This window comes from Tachyglossus aculeatus, chromosome 16 (genome assembly GCF_015852505.1).
Source record: "Tachyglossus aculeatus isolate mTacAcu1 chromosome 16, mTacAcu1.pri, whole genome shotgun sequence".
Taxonomy (NCBI): domain Eukaryota; kingdom Metazoa; phylum Chordata; class Mammalia; order Monotremata; family Tachyglossidae; genus Tachyglossus; species Tachyglossus aculeatus.
In genome coordinates, this window is record NC_052081.1 from 20,920,383 (window position 1) to 20,945,187 (window position 24,805).

At 43.1% G+C, this 24,805-nt stretch overlaps 1 protein-coding gene across 1 annotated transcript in view; it reads left to right on the forward strand.

Annotated features, from left to right (window-relative positions):
* Window positions 1-24,805, forward strand: part of DMBT1 (deleted in malignant brain tumors 1) — a 160,769-nt gene that overhangs the window by 94,356 nt on the left and 41,608 nt on the right. Inside the window, 9 exon segments of the mRNA XM_038758605.1 lie at window positions 7,692-8,003; window positions 10,282-10,314; window positions 14,184-14,337; window positions 15,497-15,711; window positions 18,497-18,565; window positions 19,360-19,500; window positions 22,216-22,322; window positions 23,342-23,391; window positions 24,064-24,149. Coding sequence (XP_038614533.1) covers window positions 7,692-8,003; window positions 10,282-10,314; window positions 14,184-14,337; window positions 15,497-15,711; window positions 18,497-18,565; window positions 19,360-19,500; window positions 22,216-22,322; window positions 23,342-23,391; window positions 24,064-24,149 — 1,167 coding nt within the window.

A 24,805-nucleotide genomic window follows, 5' to 3' on the forward strand; every position in this document is an offset into this window, starting at 1 on the left:
TGCCAAAAGCATATGTTCTCATATTTAAAATCCTGCCTTTTCTGTCCATGTTTTCCCCTTGTTGTCTCTATCTGTCTAGAGTCTAGATTAGTTTCTTAGATTTTAATTTTCTTCAATACTAGGGGATTTTCAAAAACTGGGTCCACCTGCATTGAAAACACATATTTCCTTTCCCCAAGGCCATGAAAACTTAACTCCATCAGCAGCATGTAGCTGCGTCTCTGGGAAGTTAGATACTAGCAGCATGCGGTGGATTATCTGGGTCATGGACACAGAGATAATGGTTTCCTAATAGAAAAATCTCCCCTACTAGGCACCTGGAGAGAAAGCGAGGGGGAAGGCCTCATCCCATCCTTGGGTGGAAGGCCGGGAGACTTAGGAATGGGAGGGCTTGCTCTCTTGGCCTTCCTGCACCCCCCGGCTAGCAGCATCGGAGGTCCGCACTCTAGATGATCCCAACCAACGGGCGTTGTATTAACAACACCCCTCTCTCTGAGTCGGGATTTCCCTCTTTTGACTCGATTTCCTCGCGTATAAGCTGGGTTGAAAGGTTTCTTCTCTGTCACTCATTCATTCATTGAATCGTATTTATCGAGCGCTCACTGTGCTAAGCGCTTGGGAAGTACAAGTCGGCAGCAAGATAGAGGCGGTCCCTACCCAACCACGGGCTCACGGTCTGGAAGGGGGAGACCGGCAACAAAACAAGGAGACGGGTGTCAAAACCGTCAGAATAAATAAATGAATGAACAGAATGAATACATAAATAGAATGAATGAGTGAATAAATAAATAGATAAATAAATAGAATAAATAAATAAATAGAATGAATGAATGAATAAATAAATGGAATGAATAGAGTGAGTGGACGAATAAATAAATAGAATGAATGAACAGAATAAATAAATAGAATAAATACAGTGAACGAATAAATAAATAGATGAATGAATAAACAAATAGAATAAATAAATAGAACAAATAGAGTGAGTGAACAAATAAGTAGAATGAGTGAACAAATAGAATAAATAAATAAGTAAATAGAATGGAGTGAACAAATAAATAAATAGATGAATGAATAAACAAATGGAATAGAGTGAACAAATAAATGAATAGAATGAATGAATAAACAAATAGAATAAATAAATAGAATGAATAATAATAATAATAATGGCATTTATTAAGTGCTTATTATGTGCAAAGCACTGTTCTAAGCACTGGGGAGGTTACAAGGTGATCAGGTTGTCTCACGGGGGGCTCACAGTCTTAACCCCCATTTTACAGATGAGGGAACTGAGGCACAGAGAAGTGAGGTGACTTGCCCGAACTCCCACAGCTGACAATTGGTGGGGGCAGGATTTGAACCCATGACCTCTGACTCCAAAGCCCGGGCTCTTTTCACTGAGCCACGCTGCTTCTTGGATCACTCTGAGACAATTGGCGGAGCCGGGATTTGAACCCATTTGAACCCGTGACCTCTGACTCCAAAGCCCGTGCTCTTTCCATTGAGCCACGCTGCTTCAAAGGTCACAGACATAATCATATAGATGATGCAGAAGGGACAGTGATTTGGGGAAAGACGGACTTAATCTGGAAAGGTCCCTTGGAGAAGACGTGACCTTAATAATGGTTTGAAGGTGGAAAGAGTGGCGGTCTGGGGTATATGGAGGGGAATATAATGATAATAATAATAATAATAATAATAGCATTTATTAAGTATTTACTATGTGCAAAGCACTGTTCTAAGCGCTGGGGAGCTTACAAGGTGATCAGGTTGTCCCACGGGGGTGCTCACAGTCTTAATTTTACAGATGAGCCAACTGAAGCACAGAGAAGTTAAGTGACTTGTCCAAAGTCACACAGCTGACAGTTGGCAGAGCCGGGATTTGAACCCATGACCTCTGACTCCAAAGATCGGGCTCTTGACGCTGAGCCACGCTGTATGTTCAGGCTAGGGGGAGGACATAGGAAAGAGGTTAGCAGCGATATAGGCAAGATCAGGGCACAGTGAATAAACTGGCTCTAGAGAAGTGCCAGCTTCTGCTATATTATACTCTCTCTTAGTACAGCGCTTTGTACATAGTAAGTGCTCAATAAATATGATTTTTTTTGCTGCATTCATTAAGCACTGATTAAGTGGAAAGGCACTGTTCTAAGCTCCGGGATGGACATAAATTTATCGGTTTGGACACAGTCACCGATCCATAAGGGGCTCACCGTCTGGGTGGAAAGGAGAACAGATATTGAATCCCCACTTGGCAGTTAAGGAAACTGAGGCACAGAGAAGTTAAGTGACTTGCCCAAGGTCACCCAGCAGACAAGTGGTGGAGGCGGGATTAGAACCCAGGTCTTCTGGCTCCCAGGTGGGTGCTCTGCCCATCAGGCCACACTGCTTCCCTCTGATTGGTGGATTGATTCCAAAATCTCAAGGGTTGAGAATCTGGTATTGGCATTAGAATTCCACCCAATAGATCCTAGTCTTGGCCCTCCTTTTAATTCACTCTGTGACTGTTGGGTAAATGACAATTGTTTAATAAACAATTATTTTTTTAATTGTTTAATAATACTCTCGACACTTGAATGTCGAGACAGAGAGTCAGTCTGTACTGCTGTAAAGTAGAATTTATAAACCACTCCCAAATAATAATAATGATGATATTTGTTAAGCGCTTACTATGTGCAAAGCACTGTTCTAAGCGCTGGGGAGGTTACAAGGTGATCAGGTTGGCCCAAGGGGACAGTTTTAATCCCCATTTTACAGATTTAATCCCCATTAAATCACAGTTTTAATCCCCATTTTACAGATGAGGTAACTGAGGCCCAGAGAAGTGAAGTGACTTGCTCAAAGTCACCCAGCTGACGGTTGGCAGAGCCGGGATTTGAACCCATGACCTCTGACTCCAGAGCCCATGCTCTTTCCACTGAGCCACGCTGCTTCTCTGATCACTCTCAAATCTTTATTTCCCATAGAGATGACAGGTTTTTCCTAATTCACAGATTTTTGACTTAACTTTCCAAGAGATTTTTCTTGAAAATACTTTCATCGTACACTAGGCTAAGTATGTGCAAGTTAAAGGAGCAAGAATGCTAATGTAAGCAGATGAATGATACAAACAATAATGAACTGGTTTTGGCTTTTTGCTGTTTTTTAGGAAAGTTCTTATGTAACGGGGTCATTTCTAGTACTTATGGAGCTATTAGAAACCCCCCAAATATTGAAATGAAAGACAACTTAACATGTGTGTGGGAGATAAAAGCAAGCGTATCTGATCATATAAAGCTGGCATTTCCTTTCCTTAAGTAAGTACTGTCTCGTTGTGAAGTTTGGGGTGAAACTGCGCAAACACACTGCTGGTGGTACAAATCTTGGATAATTTTACCCCTGCTACATGAACAAATTACCAAATTTCAAAGATTCCTGATAATTACTGCTCTACAGATTGGCTGTTAGGCAGAAACGGCTGAAAATCTTGGATTTTTACTTCACAGTTAAGGATGTTGATGCCTAAAGAAATGAAAATAAATGCGAAAAAAGCCCAGACACGTAAAATCAACTTTGGGCCTGAATTTACAAATTTAGAACATTTTCCCTACTATCTATGTTTAGTGTCCACACCACATTGGAAAAGGCATGATGAAAATTCAAGGTCCCAATTAAGGAGTGAAATACTTTTGTTTCCAGGGCATTGAGCAACTATCCATAGACAGAAATTAGTCAACATTCGGTCTATTCTCCCCTACAGCCTGGACTGCGTTAACGAGTATTTCGAGATCCTCGACGGCTCTCCGTCTTCATCGCATTCACTTGGCCGGATCTGCTCTGGCTATTATCTCACATTTACTTCATCTTCTAACATGCTGACGCTTAGGTACTTCAGGAGTGCTAACAATGCAGGAAAGAATTTTTTGGCTTACTACTATTCTGAATCAAAAGGTATGAATGAGACTAGAGCGAGTTGGCTTTCTGTTTTCACCCTGGGGTGCTTTGCATTCATTTTGGTCACTGTCCTGATTCTTCGCTTCCTCAAAGTTGGGAGCTCGACCCATGAATTCAGATGGAGACCACAGAGGTGTTCAAGATGACTAGAATCCCGAAACGGACTCACATCTTTTCATATTAGAGCTGGGCTCCGTTCCAGGGACGTTGAACATTCTCCATCCCCGGAAACTTTTAGCCCTAGAATGATAGTAGAGCTCTTGTTGAGATTAGGGAGATGGGTTAGATATTCTCTAAAGAACGCTGTCGGTGAAATGAAAACTGCACGGAGAAAATGTCCATAATTTCTTTTTTTGAAAGTCACTCCATTTGTAGACTAAAGCTACTTTAAGGCCGGCAAAGAAACGGATTACTTGCAGCTTGAAATCTATTTTCCAAACATGTGTCCCAGGTCACCCAGGCCCCAAAGAGATCCCGATGTAGTTGGCAGTTGAGTGAATGCCCTTATTTCGCTCTCCACCTTTCCCTGTGCCCCGTGCTTCTCTTTCTGACATGGTGTAAAGACACTGCACAAGTTCAATTGTGTGTGTCCTCAAGGAGCCTGGCTATGGTGACAGGCTGCCATGATTTTTGCTGGGAGCACGGGGTTGTCTGCTCCAGTTCTTCTCACACCCACCTCAAAACCAAACTGAGAATCAATCAATCATTCAGTGGTATTTGAGTGTTTACTGAGCACAGACCACTGTACTAAGCACTTGGGAAAGTACAATACAACAGAGTTTGGAGAGGTTATCCCTGCCCACAGGGAGCTTTCGATGTTCGGGGGAAGACAGACACTAAAATAGATTATGCTTAGGGGAAATAGTGGAGTATAAAGAAATTTACATAAGTACTGTATGGCTGGGGTGAATGTCAAAGTGCTAAAGGGGTATTATTCATTTATTCATCCAGTCGCATTTATTGAGCGCTTACTGGACCACTGTACTAAACGCTTGGAAGTGCAAATCGGCAACACAGCCACGTGAGCAGGTGATGCGGAGGGGAAGTCAGGTGGAGGAAATTCGGGCTTAGTCAGTGAAAGCCTCTTGGAGGAGATGTGATTTTAAGAGGGTTATGAAGGTGGGGAGAATGGCAGACGATTGGAAAGGAAGGAGAAGTGATTTCCCGGCCCGAAGGAGGCCACAGGCCAGGAACTGTTGGGTTGGGAGCAAGATTGATGAGACGGCGGTGCAGAGAATAGGTGCGATAGAGAAGCAAAGTATGTGGGTTGGGCTGTAGGAGGAAATCAGCCTGGTGAGGTAAGGGGGGAGAGCTGGTTGAGTGCCTTAAAACCATGGACAAGCAGCATGATTTTCTGCTACATGGGAAGGGATTCTTGCTTTGGAGCCATCAGGATGTCTTCACAGGGAAACAAGGAACAAGAGGAAAAAAAAAAACTCCCTCCTGCCAAACTCTTGGCAGCCTGGATCAATCAAAACAATCAATCAGTGGTGTTTATTGAGCACGTACTGGGTGCAGAACATGGTACTAAGTCCTTAGGAGAGTACAAAGTTGGGCTCATGGACTGTGAGCCCGTTGTTGGGTAGGGATTGTCTCTATATGTTGCCAACTTGTACTTCCCAAGCGCTTAGTACAGTGCTCTGCACACAGTAGGCGCTTAATAAATACGATTAAATGAATGAATTTTTGCAGTAAGCAAGCAGTAAAGTGCTTGTTTCTGTCCTCACAGATGTCAGGTCTACAAAACCACCCACAGTCAGTAAGTCAAACTGCCTCTTTAAAACTTCAGTTTTCTCTCAGAACCTTTACTTGTATCTCATGTTGTCTTCCACTTATCTGCCTTGTTTCTACTCTCTCTGTGTTCGATGGCCATGAGAACTGATGATTTTAATCACTTTCAGCATGTTTTGCTCACGTAAAAGGATTGTTGCTGATAATGCAGCAGAAGAGTAGAAAAGAATAGAATTTCATCTCATCATTGAGTGAATCAGTTGAAATTATAAATCTCCTTTTAAGAAACACTCCACGTCAGTAGATATCTGCAGCTCAAAGGAGGGAGATGTAAGCTCTCAAAATCCTGCAGATAATAATAATAATAATAATGGCATTTATTAAGCGCTTACTATGTGCAAAGCACTGTTCAAAGCACTGGGGAGGATACAAGGTGATCAGGTTGTCCCACGTGGGGCTCACAGTCTTAATCCCCATTTTATAGATGAGGTAACTGAGGCACAGAGAAGTGAAGGGACTTGCCCAAAGTCACACAGCTGACAATTGGCAGAGCTGGGATTTGAACCCATGACCTCTGACTCCAAAGCCCACTGAGACACGCTGTTTCTTTACCACATACCACCTCTATGCAGATGATATGGGCATCTACATCTCCAGCCCTGATTGTTCTCCCTCTATGCGGTCTTACATTTCCTCCAGCCTTCAAGACACCTCTACTTGGACGTCCTCCCGTCACTTCGAACTTAACATGTCCAGAACAGAACTTCTCTTCCCACCCAAACCCTGTCCTCCCCGTGACTTTCCCATCACAGTAGATGGCACCGCCATCCTTCCTATTTCACAAACCTGTAACCTTGGCATTATCTTTGATTCCTCTCTCTCATTCAACCCACATATTCATCACTAAATCCCGTTGTTTAGTCCGTCACACCATCGCTAAAATCTGCCCTTTCCTCTCCATCTAACGGCTCTCACGTTAATCCAAGCACTTACCCTCTCCCGCCTTGATTACCTTATCGGTCTCCTTGCTGACCTCCCAGCCTCCTATCTCTCCCCATTCCAGTCCGTACTTCACCGCTGCCTGGATCATTTTTCTACAGAAATGTTCGGGATATATTTCTCCACTCCTCAGGAAACTCCAGTGGTTGCCCATCCAACCTCCTTGTCAAACAAAATCTCCTCACCATTGGCTTTAAAGCCCTCAATCACCTTGCTCTCTCCTACCTCACCTCACTACTCTCCTGCTACAACCCAGCCTGCTGATTTTGTTCCTCTAATGCCAGCCTTCTCACTGTACCTCGTTGCCATCTATCTCTCTGCTGACTCCTGCCTCTCACCTGTATCACCCTCCCTCCTCTTATACTACAGATAATTAACCTACCTCCCTTCAAAGTCTTATTGAAGGCCCATCTCCTCCAAGAGGCCTTCCCTGATGAAGCCCCCTCCTCTTCTCCCACTCCTTTCTGAACCGTTCCCTTTATTCACCCCCACAGTCCCAACAGCATTTTTATGTAAGTGTGTGTCTCCCCATCTAGACTTGAAGCTCATTGTGGGCAGGCAATATTGCTATATTGTACTTTCCCACACCTTTAGTACAGTGCTCTGCACACAGTAAGTGCTCAGTAAATACAACTGACTGACAGAGTCTATGGGGATGGGAGAACCAGTATTAAATCCCCATTTTAAAGATGAGCAAATCAGACTTTTCTGGAAGATGCTTTAACTCTTTGACCCCAGCAGGAAATCATCTCATGCACTGAAAGGATAATGAACTAAAAAACTTTGATCGCTCCACAGTGTTGGGGCACATAAATTCCAAAGGAGCCTCACTGATTCCCGGGGGAGTAGCCAAGTCGACCAGCGGGCTGATTCTGTTGATAATCCCTAAAATAGAATTCTAATCTTCCCTAGGTTTGCTTTCATTTCACCTGTTTTCCCTCAAGATAATGATTGATATTTTCATTTCTCGGCCGGAGGGTATTGGGAACGAAACAGTCACCACTAACTGATCTTGTTTCCGGTGTTTCGAGATGTGCCCCTGAGACTGGTGGATGGGCATCACAGGTGTGAAGGTCGCGTGGAAGCGTCTCACAATGGCACCTGGGGCACCGTGTGTGACGACGGCTGGGATGTGATGGACGCCCAGGTCGTATGTCGTCAGTTGGGCTGCGGACTGGCTGTCTCCGCCCTTGGACGGGGCTATTTTAAAGAAGGCTCGGGGCACATCGCTCTGGACAATGTCCGGTGCCTGGGGACGGAATCCACCCTAGAACAGTGCGCTCACGATGGCTGGTTCTCCCACAACTGTGGCCACGGTGAGGATGCCGGTGTGATCTGCTCAGGTACGCTGATATTCTCCCAAAGTGAATAATGGAGAAAGATTCAGAGCTGAAGAGCGCTCACTAAAATCAAGAAGAGAGAATCTGCCCTCAGAGGCATGGGAAGTGTCTCTGAAGGCCAGTGGCTTGAAATGTAGAAATATTTGAGGGCCTCCCTCATCTGAGTGTGAGCCCATTGTTGGGTAGGGACTGTCTCTATATGTTGCCAATTTGTACTTCCCAAGCGCTTAGTACAGTGCTCTGCACACAGTAAGCGCTCAGTAAATACGATTGATGATGATGATCTGAATGAAGTTCATGAGAAGCAGCGTGGCTCCATGGAAAGAGCCCGGGCTTTGGAGTCAAAGGTTGTGGGTTCAACTCCCGGCTCTGCCACTTGTCAGCTGTGTGACTTTGGGCAAGTCACTTCACTTCTCTGGGCCTCAGTTCCCTCATCTGTAAAATGGGGGTGAAGATTGTGAGCCCCCGTGGGACATCCTGATCACCTTGTAACCTCCCCAGCGCTTAGAACAGTGCTTTGCACATAGTAAGCGCTTAATAAATGCCATTATTATTATTATTATTCACAAAACCAGATTTGAACTTGATGAGTGGTAATCATGATATTTACCAAGCACCTACTTTGTGCAAAGCCTTGTGCAGAGCACTGGGAGCAAAAATATGTAGATGAAAGTTTGACACTGTCCCTAGTCCTCATGAAGGACTCACAATCTAGGAAATAAAAAAGGGGAGATAGACACTTAAGGATGAACCAATAAAACCCCAAAACAATATAAAAAACAAGGTGATATGTACGACAAGAGAGATGTAGAGAAGCAGCGTGGCTCAGTGGAAAGAGCCCGGGCTTTGGAGTCAGAGGCGATGGGTTCAAATCCCGGCTCTGCCAATAGCCAGCTGTGTGACTTTGGGCAAGTCATTTCACTTCTCTGTGCCTGTTACCTCATCTGTAAAATGGGGATGAAGACTGTGAGCCCCCCGTGGGGCAACCTGATCACCTTGTAACCTCCCCAGCGCTTATAACAGTGCTTTGCACACAGTAAGCGCTTAATAAATGCCATTATTATTATTATTATTGTAACCTCCCCCGCGCTTAGAACAGTGCTTTGCGCACAGTAAGCGCTTAATAAATGCCATTATTATTATTATTATTATTATTATTGTTATTATTATTATTGTAACCTCCCCCGCGCTTAGAACAGTGCTTTGCGCACAGTAAGCGCTTAATAAATGCTATCATTATTACTATTATTTTTATGGGGCATTATGGCTACTGGGTTCGGAGTTTCAGGCTCTGCACAGCTAAGAGACTGAGAGTCACAGTTACAGTCTTCCCAGTGTTCTGAATCAATCAATCAATCAATCGTATTTATGGAGCGCTTACTGTGTGCAGAGCACTGTACTAAGCGCTTGGGAAGTACAATCTGGCAACATATAGAGACGATCCCTACCCAACAGTGGGCTCACAGTCTAGAAGTTGAGGTGGCTTCACTCTGCTGCTGATCCTCACCCTCCTGACTGGCGAGGGGAGTTCATTCATTCATTCAATTGTATTTATTGAGCGCTTACTGCATGCAGAGCACTGTACTAAGCGCTTGGGAAGTACAAGTTGGCAACATTTAGAGACGGTCCCTACCCAACAGTGGGCTCACAGTCTTGTTAATCTTAAACCTTAGTCTGCAGCTAGAAGATTCCCTGGTTCTAATGTGATTTGTGGATGTATCAGGTTCGCTGCACTTAGTACTAGCTGAATTTGAACGTATTACTAGCCCCATTGCTATGATTCTTAGCTTAAACTGAATTATGGACTCTAAATTGCAGTTAGATCTAATCAACAGAGCTGAACTTAAAATCTGAGGCATGCAGCCATAAGCGTCTGCGGTCAGTTACTTAAGCAACTGAAATTTTTAACTGTGCTACGGCAGAGATTTGTTTCTATCATGTTAGGAGAAGCAGCGTGGCTCAGTGGAAAGAGCCCGGGCTTTGGAGTCAGAGGTCATGGGTTCAAATCCCGGCTCTGCCAATTGTCAGCTGTGTGACTTTGGGCATGGCACTTCACTTCTCTGGGCCTCAGTTACCTCATCTGTAAAATGGGGATTAAGACTGTGAGTCCCCCATGGGACAACCTGATCACCTTGTAACCTCCCCAGCGCTTAGAACAGTGCTTTGCACATAGTAAGCGCTTAATAAATGCCATTATTATTATTATTATGTAAAATATACGTAGTTGCTATTTTAAACACTCACGAGATTTATTATCATTTTGTCTTTTGTGTTCAAACAGCTTCTGCAGAACAAACCCCATCAAGACCAACAGGTAATAATAATAATAATGATGATAGTATTTGTTAAGTGCTTGCTATGTGCGAAGCACTGTTCTAAGTGCTGGGGGGTTACAAGGTGATCAGCTTGCCCCACATGGGGCTCACAGTCTTCAGCCCCATCTTACAGATGAGGGAACTGAGGCACAGAGAAGTGAAGTGACTTGCCCAGAGTCACCCAGCTGACAATTGGCGAAGCCGGATGATAAAATTCAGGTGGCAAACAAATGGCTTTATGATAAATGAGGAGGCGCAAGACTTTCAATGAACATTCGACCTATCCCTTCTTCCCACTCTTGTCCACAGTCTTCAACCGTGCACTTTCTAATGGCTGCTTCTCCACGGCTTTCAAACAGGCTCATTAACTCCCCATCCTAAAAAAAAAAAAACAACCAAAAAACAAAAAAACCACCCTCCCTTGATCCACCCCACAGCTCCCTCCACTTTTATTAATAATAATAATAATAATAATGGCATTTATTAAGCGCTTACTATGTGCAAAGCACTGGTACCGAGACAATTTGCCTAGCCGCCAACTAGAATCCCTGAATCTGGAAAATTAATTCTTTTGGAGAGGGCTGCTTTCTTGAGCCTATTTTTCAGCTGGTTACAAGGCAAACGTTGGACAGGTCTACGATCCTGAGCTAATGATTTCTAAGAAGAGGCAGAAAGTGCCTGAATTAAGTGTTCTGGGCACTATAATCTCCGTGTACTCACCGATCGCTCCTTTCGTAGATGACCTCTCACTGTTCAGAAGTCAGCATCACCTTGACTGCCCCGATATCTGGATTCTGGAAACACAAGGAAGAAATGGCTCTGGTTGCCATTGAGAGTCGAGAGTATTAGTTCATAGCTACAGCTGACAAACTGAACTGACATGATCTTTGCTAATTTGAGAGAGCAGACAAATCCATAAGAGAAGCCTCTATTTGTAAAAATGCAGCATTATTAATAATAATACATGTGGTATTTGTCAAGTGTTTACTATGTGTCAGGTACTGTACTAAGTGCTGGGACAGATACAGAATAATCAGGTTGGACACAGTCCCTGTCCCACATGGGGCTCATAGTCTTAGTCCCCATTTTATAAATGAGGAAACTGAGGTGCAGGGAAGTTAAGTGACTTGCCTAAGGTCACTCAGCAGACAGTGGTGGAGGTCGGATTGGAACCCAGGTCGTTCTGGCTCCGTGCTCTTTCCACTAGGCCAGGCTGAAACCCTAAAACAATATTTAAAAAGCAGGAACAGAACAAGGGAGGTATGATGGGGTACGGAGTGGTGGGTGGAGATAGAGAATGAGGAGAGTAATTTTAGAGTGGAGGAGGGGAAACTGGAAAGTCATGGGGGCTGGAAAGGCAGCAGAACTAAGTTTATGATCAAGACCCATCCGTCATTTACTATGGAAAATATTGTTACCATTAGTGATTTGGAGTAAAAGGATTTTACAACCCCACAGATATGGGATACAAAGCAATTATATCCTCATTTTTTCTTTCAAAAGTGTCTTTATTCACTCATTCATTCATTCAATCGTATTAATGGCGCACTTACTGTGTGCAGAGAACCGTACTAAGCGCTTGGGAGAGTACAATACAGCAATAAACAGGCGCATTCCCTGCCCAAAACAGGCTTACAGTCTAGAGAGGGGGCAGGCAGATAAATGAAGAAAAATGACAGATATGTACATAAGTGCTGTGGGGCTGGGAGAGGGGAAGATCTACAGGAACAAGTCAGGATGAGGCAGAAGGGAGTGGGAGATGAGGAAAGTGGGGGCTTAGTCTGGGAAGGCCCCTAGGAAGAGATGTGCGTTCAATAAGGCTTTGAAGTGGGGGAAAGTAATTGTCTGTCAGATTTGAGGAGGGAGGGCATTCCAGACCAGAGGCAAGACGTAGGCCAGGGGTCTGCGGCGAGACAGGCGAGATGGCAGCACAGTGAGAAGGTTAGCAAAGTGTGGGGGTTAGGTTGTAGGCGGAGAGAGGTGAGGTGCAGAGGTGGATGGGGAACCACCGGAGTTTTTTAAGGAGTGGAGTGACATGTCCTGAACTTTTCTGTAGAAAAATGATCCAAGCATCAAAGTATGGCCTAGAGTAGGGAGAGGCGGGAGGCTGGAAGGTCAGCTGGGAGGCTGATGCAGTAATGCAGGTGGGATAGGATAAGGGCTTGGATTAATGTAAGTAGCAGTTTGGACGGAGAGGAGAGGGCAGATTTTAGCGGTGTTGTGAATTTGGAACTGACAGGATTTAGTGATGAACTGAATATCCGGGTTGAATGAGAGAGAGGAGTCAAGGATAACTCCAACGTTACAGGCTTGTGAGACAGGAAGGATAGTGGTGCCATCTACAATGATAGGAAAGTCAGGGGAGGGCAGGGTTTGGGTGGGAAGAAAAGAGGCTCCGTTTTGCACATGTTAAATTTGAGGTGACGGGAGGACATCCAAGTAGAGATTCTTGAAGGCAGGAGGAGATGCGAGACTGGAGAGAGGAAGAGGGATCAGGGCTGGAGATGTAGATTTGGGTATCACCCACATAGAGAAAGTAGCTGAAGCCACGGGAATGAATGAGTCTTCAAGGGAGTGAGTGTAGGTGGAGAATAGAAGGGGATCCAGAACTGAACCTTGAGGGACCTCCACAGTTGGAGGAGCCCACGAAGGAGACTGAGAATGAACGGCCAGAGAGATGAGGAGAACCAGGAGAAGAGTCAGAGAGGCCAAGGTTAGATAACGTTTCCAGGAGAAGGGGATGGTCAACATTGTCAAGGAGAGAATTGGAGAAGAGGAATTTGAGACAGTGGGTATGGCCAACTCGCTCAAGGAGTTTGGAAAGGAATGGTCGGAGGGAGATGGGGCAATAACTGGAAGAGCCGTGGGGTCAAGGGAGGGTTTTTTTAGGATGGGGAGACATGGGCATGTTTGAAAGCACTGGGGAAGAAGCCATTGGAGAAAGAACAGTTGAAGATGGCTGTTAGGGAGGGGAGAAGAGAAGGGGCGAGAGTTTTAATAAGGTGTGAAGGACTGGGGTTGGATTTTGAGAGGAGGCAGGAGATCTCATTGGAAGGATGGGGGAGTTGAAGAGGGGGCTGGAAGGGGAAGGGACTGAGGAGGGGTGGGGCGATTTTAAGGAGCTCACACCTGATGGTGTCAACTTCCTTAATAAAGTAGGTGGCCAGCTCATTGGGGGAAGGAGATGGGGAAGGTGGAGGACAGAGGGCCTGAGGAGGGGGTTAAATGTATTCTGATGTTCTTCAATAGAGTACAGTAAAGGAGAGGTGAAATCTTGGCATAACAAGAGTGATCTATTGTGGGAAACTCATTAGAGTACCATTATTGTTGAAATTAGCCAGCTCAATCAATCAGGGGTATTTATTGAGCACTTGCTGCATGCAGACTACAATAAAGTTGGCGTATATGTTCCCTGTCCACAAGGAGTTTATAGTCTAGAGGGCCAAAGCACAAGTCCCGTTTCTTCTATTGAGATTTCATTTGTGTTCAGATCAAGGTCTGTTTTTCATTCTGTTACCTACTTTTTGTGCATGGGTAGATTTGATCATAGTGGTATAATAATAAGAATAAGAATTGCATTTGTTAAGCGCTTAATATTTTCCAAACACTGTTCTAAGCACTGGGGGAGATACAATGTAATGAGGTTGTCCCACTTGGGGCTCACAGTCTTCATCCCCCTTTTACAGATGAGGGAACTGAGGCCCAGAGAAGTGAAGTGACTTGCCCAAAGTCACACAGCTGACAAGTGGCGGAGCAGGGATCAGAACCCACGACCTCTGACTCCCAAGCCCGGGCTCTTTCCACTAAGCCACGGTGCTTCTCTGAGCAAATGTCTCTGGGCTGTTCACTTGTTCTCCTTTCTTTACAGATGAAAATCCCCACTGTGGTGGTATCCTTACCAATGCCTCAGGCTCGTTTTCCACTCCCTGGCACCCTAAAAACTATCCTCCCAATGTGGACTGCACCTGGGAAATCCAAGTCAATCTTGAGGCTCACGTCAAACTCACATTTGGAACGCTGAAGTAAATAAGTTATTGTTATTTCTGTTGGGTAGGTAGTGGGGGTGGGAAGGGGAGGTGGAAGGAGAAGGGGGAAAGAACATAATGCCCCAAACTGGTTGCCTCCTTACCTTGGGCACCTCAAAAAAATATTGATTCGGTGGAATTCGTCTTGGAGATTTTTCCACTGGTGTCAGACTTTAAATAGTTGAACACCTCCAAATGTGTCACATAATGTGCATGTTGGTTCCTTCAGCTTCTTCTATTAAACCATGTTCCTCTTTCACCCAGGAGAAAGTTCTGAACTTCCGTCTGTACGCAGTAACCTAAATAATAATAATAATAACAATGATGGCATTTGTTAAGCACTTACTATGTGCAAAGCACTGTTCTAAGCACTGGGGGGGATACAAGGTGATCAGGTTGTCCCACGTGGGGCTCACAGTCTTCATCCCCATTTTACAGATGAGTTCACTGAGGCTCCGAGAAGCGTAGCAACTTGCCCAAGGTCACACAGCAGACATGTGGTGGAGCCAGGATTCAAACCCATGCTGCTTCACGCTGCTTCTACAATAGCATTTGTCAGTCAGTCAGCCGACTGCATTTACTGAGCGCTTACTCTGTGCAGAGCACTGTAATGAGCTCTTGGGAGAGTATAATATTACAATATAGCAGACACATTCCCTGCCCACAATGAGCTTACATCAATCACTTAACTTTATATGTCTATTAACTATGGAGGGTTGGCTGCCCTTCATACTGACGATAACAATTGGGGTGAAATTCCCCTATAAGTTCTTGGGTCACTAAAAAAAGCCACTGTGGGACCCACAGTCCCAGACACAGTGTGCACACAAAAAGGATGTTCTTTGTTCTATTGCCATGTTTGATATTTGCAGACAGAGAGGGAGGGAGAGAGAGACGGCTCAGCACAAACCTCTATAAATCAGAAGTCAAGGGCAATCAGAGTGGACTGTGGGATGCTGCATACTAAAGTCATTAAACTAATCCCAAGAGACTATTTTGCACCTGGGAGATTTTGCTCATTACGGATTGCTTAGAGTGAGTGACCTTGGGTATTTCTCAGAAAAGCTTTCTATATCTGCTAGAGATAAAGAACTAACTTGACAGCTAGGGTGAAAGTTATAGCACTCATATAAGTTAACACCATTTCATTTCACAGGATGGAACACTTTTCCAGCTGCTCCGACTTCGTTGAAGTCTTTGACGGATTGCCAAAGGATTCCCTCTCCCTGGGGAAGTTCTGTTCCGGGTCTCCTTCGGAATTCACTTCCTCTTCGAACAGAATGACCGTGGTGTTTCACAGCGACTCCATCATCACCAATACTGGCTTTCACGCGGTCTATGAGTCTATCCCTCAAGATGGAAATAATGTCGGTAGGTTCCTTTCTATAAGATTGTTTCTTGCTAATTGCGAGGAAAAACAAAGACTTTTTTTAAGTTGGATCGGAGACGAAAATGCAATCTTTTACCCTTCATGAGGTAAATACGACTCCAGGCTTCAGAAGATTGCTTTGATTTTATGACTCTGAACTTGATGTTTAGGAAATTAGAGAAGCAGTGTGTCCTTATGGAAAGAGCACAGAATTAGAATCAGGAGACCTGGATTCATTCATTCACTCACTCAATCGTATTTATTGGGGGCTTACTGTGTGCAGAGCATTGTACTAAGCGCTTGGGAAGTACAAGTCGGCAACATATACAGTCCCTACCCAACAACGGGCTCACAGTCTAGAAGGGGGAGACAGCCAACAAAACAAAACATGTAGACAGGTGTCAAAGTCATCAGAACAAATAGAATTAAAACTATATTCATTCATTCATTCAATCGTATTTATTGAGCGCTTACTGTGTGCAGAGCACTGGACTAAGCGCTTGCTATATGCACATCATTAACAAAATAAACAGAATAGTAAATATGTACAAGTAAAATAGAGTAATAAATCTGTACAAATATATATAGAAGGGCTGTGGGGAAGGGAAGGAGGTAGGGCAGGGGGGATGGGGAAGAGGAGAGGAAAAAGGGAAGGCCTCTTGGAGGAGGTGAGCGCTCAGTAGGGCTTTGAAGGGAGGAAGAGAGGAAGATTAGGATTAAGATTAGGAAGATTCTAATCCCTGCTCCGCCATCTGCCTGCTTTGTGACGCTGAAACTCCATTTTGCAGACACTGAGCTAGGCACTTGGAAATATTAAAAGAAAATATGTAAAGATTTTCCCTGCCCGTAAGAAGTTTATAGTCTGGGAGAGGGCACCAAGGCCACCAGCCCCAGCGGAGAGGGGGAAGGAGTGAGCTATGGTCCTCTATCAATTGAACTCTAATTTCTAGCTATATTTACACAACCAGATCTAGCAGTTTGAAGCCCAAAGCCAGCTCACCATCATCCCAGCTGGACATTCCAGAGCCATTTCCCAAGGTTTAACAGACTTGGGAACCATCCACCACTCATGTCTTACAAGGAGGGGAGGTCTCTCCTGCTCTCTGAGATAGGAAAAAAAAAAGTCCCAAGATTTTTCATTCAATCACAGAGCACACTGGGCCATCATGTAAAGGTCCACAGAATAATAACAATAATGGCAATTATTAAGCGCTTACTATGCGCTGTTCTAAGTGCTGGGGAGGTTACAAGGTGATGAGGTTGGCCCACGGGGGCTCACGGTCTTAATCCCCATTTTCCAGATGAGATAACTGAGGCCCAGAGAAGTGAAATGACTTGCCCAAAGTCACACAGCTGACAATTGGCGGAGCCGGGGTTTGAACCCATGACCTCTGACTCCAAAGCCCGGGCTCTTTCCACTGAGCCACACTGGGTAAGATCATGATTCTGGGAGTCAAGGGACCTGGGTTCTAATACTGGCACTTCCGCTTACTTAACTGGCAGTTAATTAATTAGTTAATTAATTAACTAATTTGTTAATTAACTGGAAGGCTCTGTGACCCTGAATGAGGCACTTAATTTCTCTCCATTTCCTCATCTGTAAAGTGGAGATAAAATATCTCCTCCCTCCTCTTTGGGCTCATGTAGGTCAGGGACTTTTTTTTAATGGCACCTGTTAAGTGCTTATTATGTACCCGGCACTGTAGTAAACACTGGGGTAGATACAAGCTAATCAGGTCATACACGGCACATGTTCTTACATAGGGCTCACAGTCTTAACCCCGTTTTGCAGATTAAACAACTGAGGCACAGAGAAGGTGAATGACTTGTCCAAGGTCACACAGCAGACAAGGGGGGGAGCCGGGATTAGAATCCAGGCCCTTCTGATTCCCAGGCCCGTATTCTACTAGGTCGTGCTGCTTCTCTAAGCAGCGTATCCGACCTGATTGTCTTGTATCTACTACAGTGCTTGATATACGGTAAGTGCTTAACAAATCCCCCAATCGTGGTAATTTTTATAATTGAGAGCAAATGCTACCTTTAGTTGCAACTGCCAGTTAATTCAGTAACTCCTCTGAGTGGGACGCCATGGGACCCGTCATTTTCAGGAGCTTATACCACAGAAGGACCAAGAGGATGATACAATCCAAGATAAACATATACCTCAGTGTGTATTGAGGAGGCACAGCCTCAGATGCTCACAATTATCTTGCGTTGGGAATTATCTCACCAAGGAAGTCAGAGGACCTGGGTTCTAATTCTGGCTCTGCCATGTGTCTGTTGTATAACCGTGGGCAAGTCGCTTAACTTCTCTGTGCCTCAGTTAGCTGTAAAACAGCTGTACATCATACTCCCTCCAATTTAGACTGTGGGAAAGGGATTTTGTCCCTGTTATGATTATAATTTCTATCTACCCCAGCACTTAGAACAGTGCTTGGCACATAGTAAGCACTTGACAAGTACCGTAATTACTGTTGATTATTACCTGAATATAGAAGCTACAGCATTTGATCCATTAAATTGATACCATCTCTGCTCTGGGCTGATCACTTAAGTTGACAACAGTGGCATCTCCGTACTTTTCTCAGAGCAATTCCAAAAAAGTTTTCTGTGAGATGCCTTAGGGACCAACTGAAACAAATGTTCAGCTTGCTTTCTCAGGACAAGGTACAGAATTCCAATTCAAAAAGCCCATACTTTTTCCATGTAATATATTTCTAGGCCATTAACAACGACTACTGGCAATTATTTCTCTTTTTATCTTATGTCCATGGCTGTAATCTTCAGGTTCCATGGATTATACATCAGCAGGGGGCTCAGTGGATGATACACATTTGGTGGATTATCCAACATCAGGTATTTCTTATTCCATTTCACCCAGTTGAAGGTCACAATGGGACGAGGATTCCAATCTAAACCCTGACTCCATCATCTGTCTGCCGTTTGACCTTGACCTTCTCTATACCTCAGTTTCCTCATTTGTAGGATAAGGTTGAAATATCCGCTTTCATTCCCTTTTAGGATTCTGAGCCCCGGGTGGGACAGGTACGAGGGCTTAATGTAGTGCTTGGCACATAGTAAGTGCTTAATAAATACCATGATCGTTGTTATCATTTTTATTTAGAGAAGCAGCGTGGCTCAGTGGAAAAGTGCTCTGCACATAGTAAGCGCTCAATAAATACGAATGATGATGAAAAGAGCATGGGCTTTGGAGTCAGAGGTCATGGCTTCAAATCCCAGCTCTGCCAGTTGTCAGCTGTGAGACTTTGGGCAAGTCACTTTACTTCTCTGGGCCTCAGTTACCTCATCTGTAAAATAGGGATTGACTGTAAGCCCCCCGTGGGACAACCTGATCACTTTGTAACCTCCCCAGTGCTTAGAACAGTGCTATGCACATAGTGAGCACTTCATAAATGCCATTATTATTATTAACTTATTCTTCCATAATAGGAAGACTTACCCAGCAGTTTTCTTTTTTGTCCTCCTCAAATATAGAAAAACATGACATTGTTTCTGGCATTACCAAGCACTTAGTACCGTACTCAGCACACAGTAAGCACTCAATAAATATGATTGGATGATTGAATTACAACTCTACCACTGGGAATGTATCAGAAATATTCAGAAATTACTGTTTTCATTTCCTAAAGCAAGACTTTACATCTTTATCTTCAATAACATTAGATTCCCTCTGCCGCTCCATTCTCTGTTCCTGGGATTGCATTTCCAGCCCCCAGCACAGTGTTCGGCACAAGAGGAGGGTTCAGTCAATGCTAAGGACACTGAAACTGGTCAAAATGATTTTTCAGTGCCAACGGAATGGATTGAGCTCCTCCTGAATACAGAGCACTGTTCCAGAAGCTGGGGGGACACACAGGAGTAGTAAAAAATTCCTGCCCCTTCAGCGAGCTGCTAGAAATGGGCAAGGTTTGGGGGACAAATGAGTTTAGTTTAGGAGGTAATAAAAGTTTTAGCTGTTTAACTTTCCTTCCCCCTGTCTCTGCTCCCCTTGAGCTGAGATCAACCCTCCTACTCTAGACTGTAGGCTCATCTGTTATATTGTTTGCTATATTGTACTCTCCCAAGTGCTTAGTACAATGTTCCGCACCCAGTAAGCACTCAATAAATAGGATTAATTGATTGATTGGTCTCTCGATCTCAACTTGTTTAATGCACACTATTTGACTTATTCATTCATTCAATCGTATTTATTGAGCGCGCACTGTGTGCAGAGCACTTAGGGTATTCCATGAGCGTTGGGATTTGGATGTTACTGATTGACAAAGGAATTATTTTTAAATGGCACCTATTAAGCGTCTACTATGTTCTAAGCGCTGGGGAGGTTACGAGGTGATCAGGTTGTCCCACAGTCTTCATCCGCATTTTACAGATGAGGTCACTGAGGCCCAGAGAAGTGAAGTGACTCGCCCAAAGTCACACAGTTGACAATTGGCGGAGCTGGGATTTGAACCCATGACCTCTGACTCCAAAGCCCGGGCTCTGTCCACTGAGCCATGCTGAATTGTTATAATAAATCAATAGTATTTATTGACTGCTTACTCTGTGCAAGCACTGTATTAAAGGCCTGGGAAAGTGTAATATCAATCAATCAATCAGTGGTCAATTCATTCATTCATTCAATCGTATTTATTGAGCGCTTACTGTGTGCAGAGCACTGTACTAAGCGCTTGGGAAGTACAAGTTGGCAACATATAGAGATGGTCCCTACCCAACAGCGGGCTCACGGTCAAGAAGACTCACATTTATTCATTCATTTAATCGTATTTATTGGGCACTTACTGTGTGTTCAGAGCACTGTTCTAAGCGTTTGGCAGAGTGCAATATAACAGAATTGGTATATATGTTCCCTGCCCACAACCATCAATCGTATTTATTGAGCGCTTACTGTGTGCAGAGCACTGTACTAAGCGCTTAATGAGTATTTTGAGTATAAAAATACTGAGTATATATAAAATAAAATATATAAAATAAAAATACTGAGTATATTTAATGAGTATAAAAATACAATGAGTATTTTTGAGTGCTTATTATGTGTAAACTCACAGAGGGCAGGGAATGTGTCTGTTTATTGTTATATTGTACTCTCCCAAGTGTTTAGTACAGTGCTCTGCACAAGTAAACACTCAATAAATACAATTCATTGCTTGATTGCTCTTCCTTCATTCAATTTATTCAATCATATTTATTGAGCACTTACTGCGCACAGAGTACTGTTCTAAGCAGTTAGGAGAGTATAACATAACAGTAAGCAGACATCTTCCCTGCCCCCAAGGAGTTTGCAATTAGAGGATTTTACTAAGTGCTTGGGAGAGTTGGTGGACAGATTCCCTGCCCACAAGGAGTTTACAGTCAAGAGGGGAGCATACAATCTAGAGGGGATAATGATGGCATTTGTTAAGCACTTACGATATGCCAAGCACTGCACTAAGCATTTAGATAGAAATAAGATAATCAGGTTAAACACAGCCTCTGTACTATATAGGGCTCACAGTCTAATCGGGAGGGAGAGCAGGTATGGACTCCCCATTATTTTACAGATGAGGAAACTGAGGCACAGAAAAGTGAAGAGATTTGCCCAAGTGGAAGAGCGAGATTTGGAAACCGATGCCTCAGCCTGTGCTCTTTCCACTAGGCCATGCTGCTTCCCTAAAGTAATATTTTCATTTGGAAAATTGTATTTGCTTTTATAGATGCGTTCTCACTTGCCTGGAGCAAAGCAGATGTGGTAGAATCAAATCTCAGTGCTTATTTTGTTTCTCTGTGTTCTCTTTAAAGAAAAATATTCATCCTCAAAATTATGGAATTCCCTTGCTAGTCACTCATTCAGTGGTATTAACTGAGCTCTTACTGTATGCAGGGAATTGTGCTAAACACTTGGGAAAATACAATTGAGTTGGTAGATACAATTGCTGCTAGTCTACAGGAGGAGCTTCGAAATTCCTGCCTTATTAGAGACTTGGGGTTGGATATGATGGGGTGAGATTTCAGGCTGGTTCTGCAGATGGATCCAAGAACTTTTTTAACTGTCAATCAAGAGCTAGGGCTGATATTAAAAATAAGGGAGGAGAGCCTCCCCAATTATCTCCTGTTGTAATTGGTCAGGATGTTTTCAAAGCTCCTTTGGCTACAGAAGAGTCTCTGCTTGCAGCCATCTTCCACTGTCCCGAGAAAAGAAACAAATGCCCAAATCCATGAGCAAATGACTTTTTCCTCCCCTGACCCAGAGCTCGTTTTACTGTCCTGCATCATCCATTTATTTTTCCAACATTTGAAAAAGTCAAATTTTCCTTCTCTGTTTGTCTTTTGACCCCTTCGCATGACCTAGATTTAGTGGTATAACAGGAGAGAGTGGTGAGTGACTTTCCTCGTTTATTTGAGAGTCAACATATTTAATGAAAGGTTCAATTAAAATATGAACTCCAGTGAGCCTTAATCAACTGTTTCACTATAAACACCAGCCAAATCTGATTTTTACATTTCTCTAGGTAAAGATTCAATGTCAGAAGAGGATGAAACTCCTTCACCTGGTAATAGTCCACCTTTTGATAGTTTTATAACACAAATAGAATACTTAATAATTGCTCAGATTAATGTTATTTGAAATATTATATTATTCCATTGAATAGTACTAGTTCCTTGAATTTTTGCAGCACTTTTCTTTCCTCAAGCACATTCTTTTCAATTACCACAAGCACAAGATAATCAGGTTAAACACAACCTCTGTCCATATGGGACATATTCTAAAGGAGGAGCTAAGAAATTCCTGTCTTATTAAAGACTTGGGGTTGGACATGACGGGGTGAGATTTAAGGCTGGTTCTACACATCGATCCTAGAACTTTTTTGAACCGTCAATCTAGAGCTAGTCCTCGTGTTAAATATAAGGGAGGAGAGCCTCGCCAAGTATCACCTGATGTAGGGTCGGGATGCTTTCAAAACTCCTTTGGCTACAGAAGAGTCCCTGCTTGAAGCCATCTTCCACTGTCCTGAAAAAAGAAACAAATGCCCAAATCCATGAGCAAATGACTTTTTCTCCTCCTGACCCAGAGCTCATTTTACTGTCCTGCATCATCCATTTATTCTTCCAACATATAAAAAAGTCAAATTTTCCTTCTCTGTTTGTCTTTTGACCCTTCGCATGACCTAGATTTAATGGTATAACTGGAGATAGTGGCAAATGACTTTCCTAGTTTATTTGAGAGTCAACATATCTAATGAATGATTCAATTGAAATATGAACCCCAGTGAACTTTAATCACCCATTTCATTATCGATAACATCCAAATCTGATTTTTACATTTCTCTAGGCACAGATTCAATGTCAGAAGAGGATGAAACTCCTTCACCTGGTAATAGTGCATCTTTAGAGAGTTTCACAACACAAATAGAAAAGAATATTAAATAATTGCTCAGATTAACATTATATGAAATATTACTCCTTTGAAGAGTACTAGTTCCTTGAATTTTTGCAGCACTCATTTCCTCAAGCACATTCTTTCCAATGAGATGATTTGATCCTTAAAATATCCCTCAAAGGTTAAGAGCATAATATCTCACAGTGAAATCCAGGGATGTCTCCTTTATGTCTTTTTCTGTGTTTCTTTCTAAACAGATGTGGAGAGCACACAAAAGGAAACTTATTAGTATCATTTTCTTTCTCAGGTATTTCCACTCCTAAAGATGTGGCTCCTGTAAAAAGTAAGATTTTTTTTAATCTCTGAAGAATCATCTGGTTGTTCTAGGGCTTCTATTCTTTTCTTTTCTGGGTCCCCTGACCCAGAGCTCATTTTACTGTCCTGCATCATCCATTTATTCTTCCAACACATTAAATGTCAAATTTTCCTTTTCTGTTTGTCTTTTGACCCTTCACATGACCTAGATTTAGTGGTATAACTGGACATAGTGGCAAATGACTTTCCTAGTTTATTTGAGAGTCAACAACTAATGAATGATTCAATTAAAATATGAAATCACCCATTTCATTATCGATAATATCCAAATCTGATTTTCACATTTCTCTAGGCACAGATTCAATGTCAGAAGAGGATGAAACTCCTTCACCTGGTAATAGTGCATCTTTTGAGAGTTTTACAACACAAAAAGAAAAGAATATTAAATAATTGCTCAGATTAACATTATATGAAATATTATATTACTCCATTGAAGAGTATTAATTCCTTGAATTTTTGCAGCACTCTTATTTCCTCAAGGACATTCTTTCCAACGAGATGATTTCATCCTTAAAATACCCCTCAAAGATTAAGAGCATAATATCTCACGATAAAATCCAGGGATGTCTCCTTTATGTCTTTTTCTATGTTTCTTTCTAAACAGATGTGGAGAGCACACAAAAGGAAACTTATTAGTCTCATTTTCTTTCTCAGGTATTTCCACTCCTAAAGACATGGCTCCTGTAAAAAGTAAGAATTTTTTTAATCTCTGAAGAATTATCTGGTTGTTCTGGGGCTTCTATACTTTTCTTTTCTGGGTCCCTTGATGCAGAGCTCATTTTACTGTCCTGCATCATCCATTTATTCTTCCAATATATAAAATGTCAAATTTTCCTTCTCTGTTTGTCTTCTGACCCTTCGCATGACCTAGATTTAGTGGAGTAACTGGAGATAGTGGTGAATGACTTTCCTAGTTTATTTGCGAGTCAAAATATCTAATGAATGGTTCAATATGAACCCCAGTGAACCTCAATTAATTGTATTGATTGAGCACATACTGTGCGCAGTGCACTGTACTAAGCACTGGGGAGAGTACAACATAAGAATATAGCAGTCACATTCCCTGTCCAAAACGAGCTTACAGTCTAGAGGGGGAGGCAGACATTAAGATAAATAAATAAATTATAAATATATACATAAGTGCCAAGGGGCTGAGGGAGGGGTGAATAAAGGGAGCATATCAGTGGGAGCCAGAAGAGAGTGGGAGGAGAGGAAATGAGGGCTTAATCATGGAATACCTCTGGAGGAGATGTGCCTTCAATATGGCTTTTAAGGCAAGGCAGGGACAATGATCATCTATCAGATATGAAGAGGGAAGGCTTCCAGGCCAGAAGCTGAATGTGGAG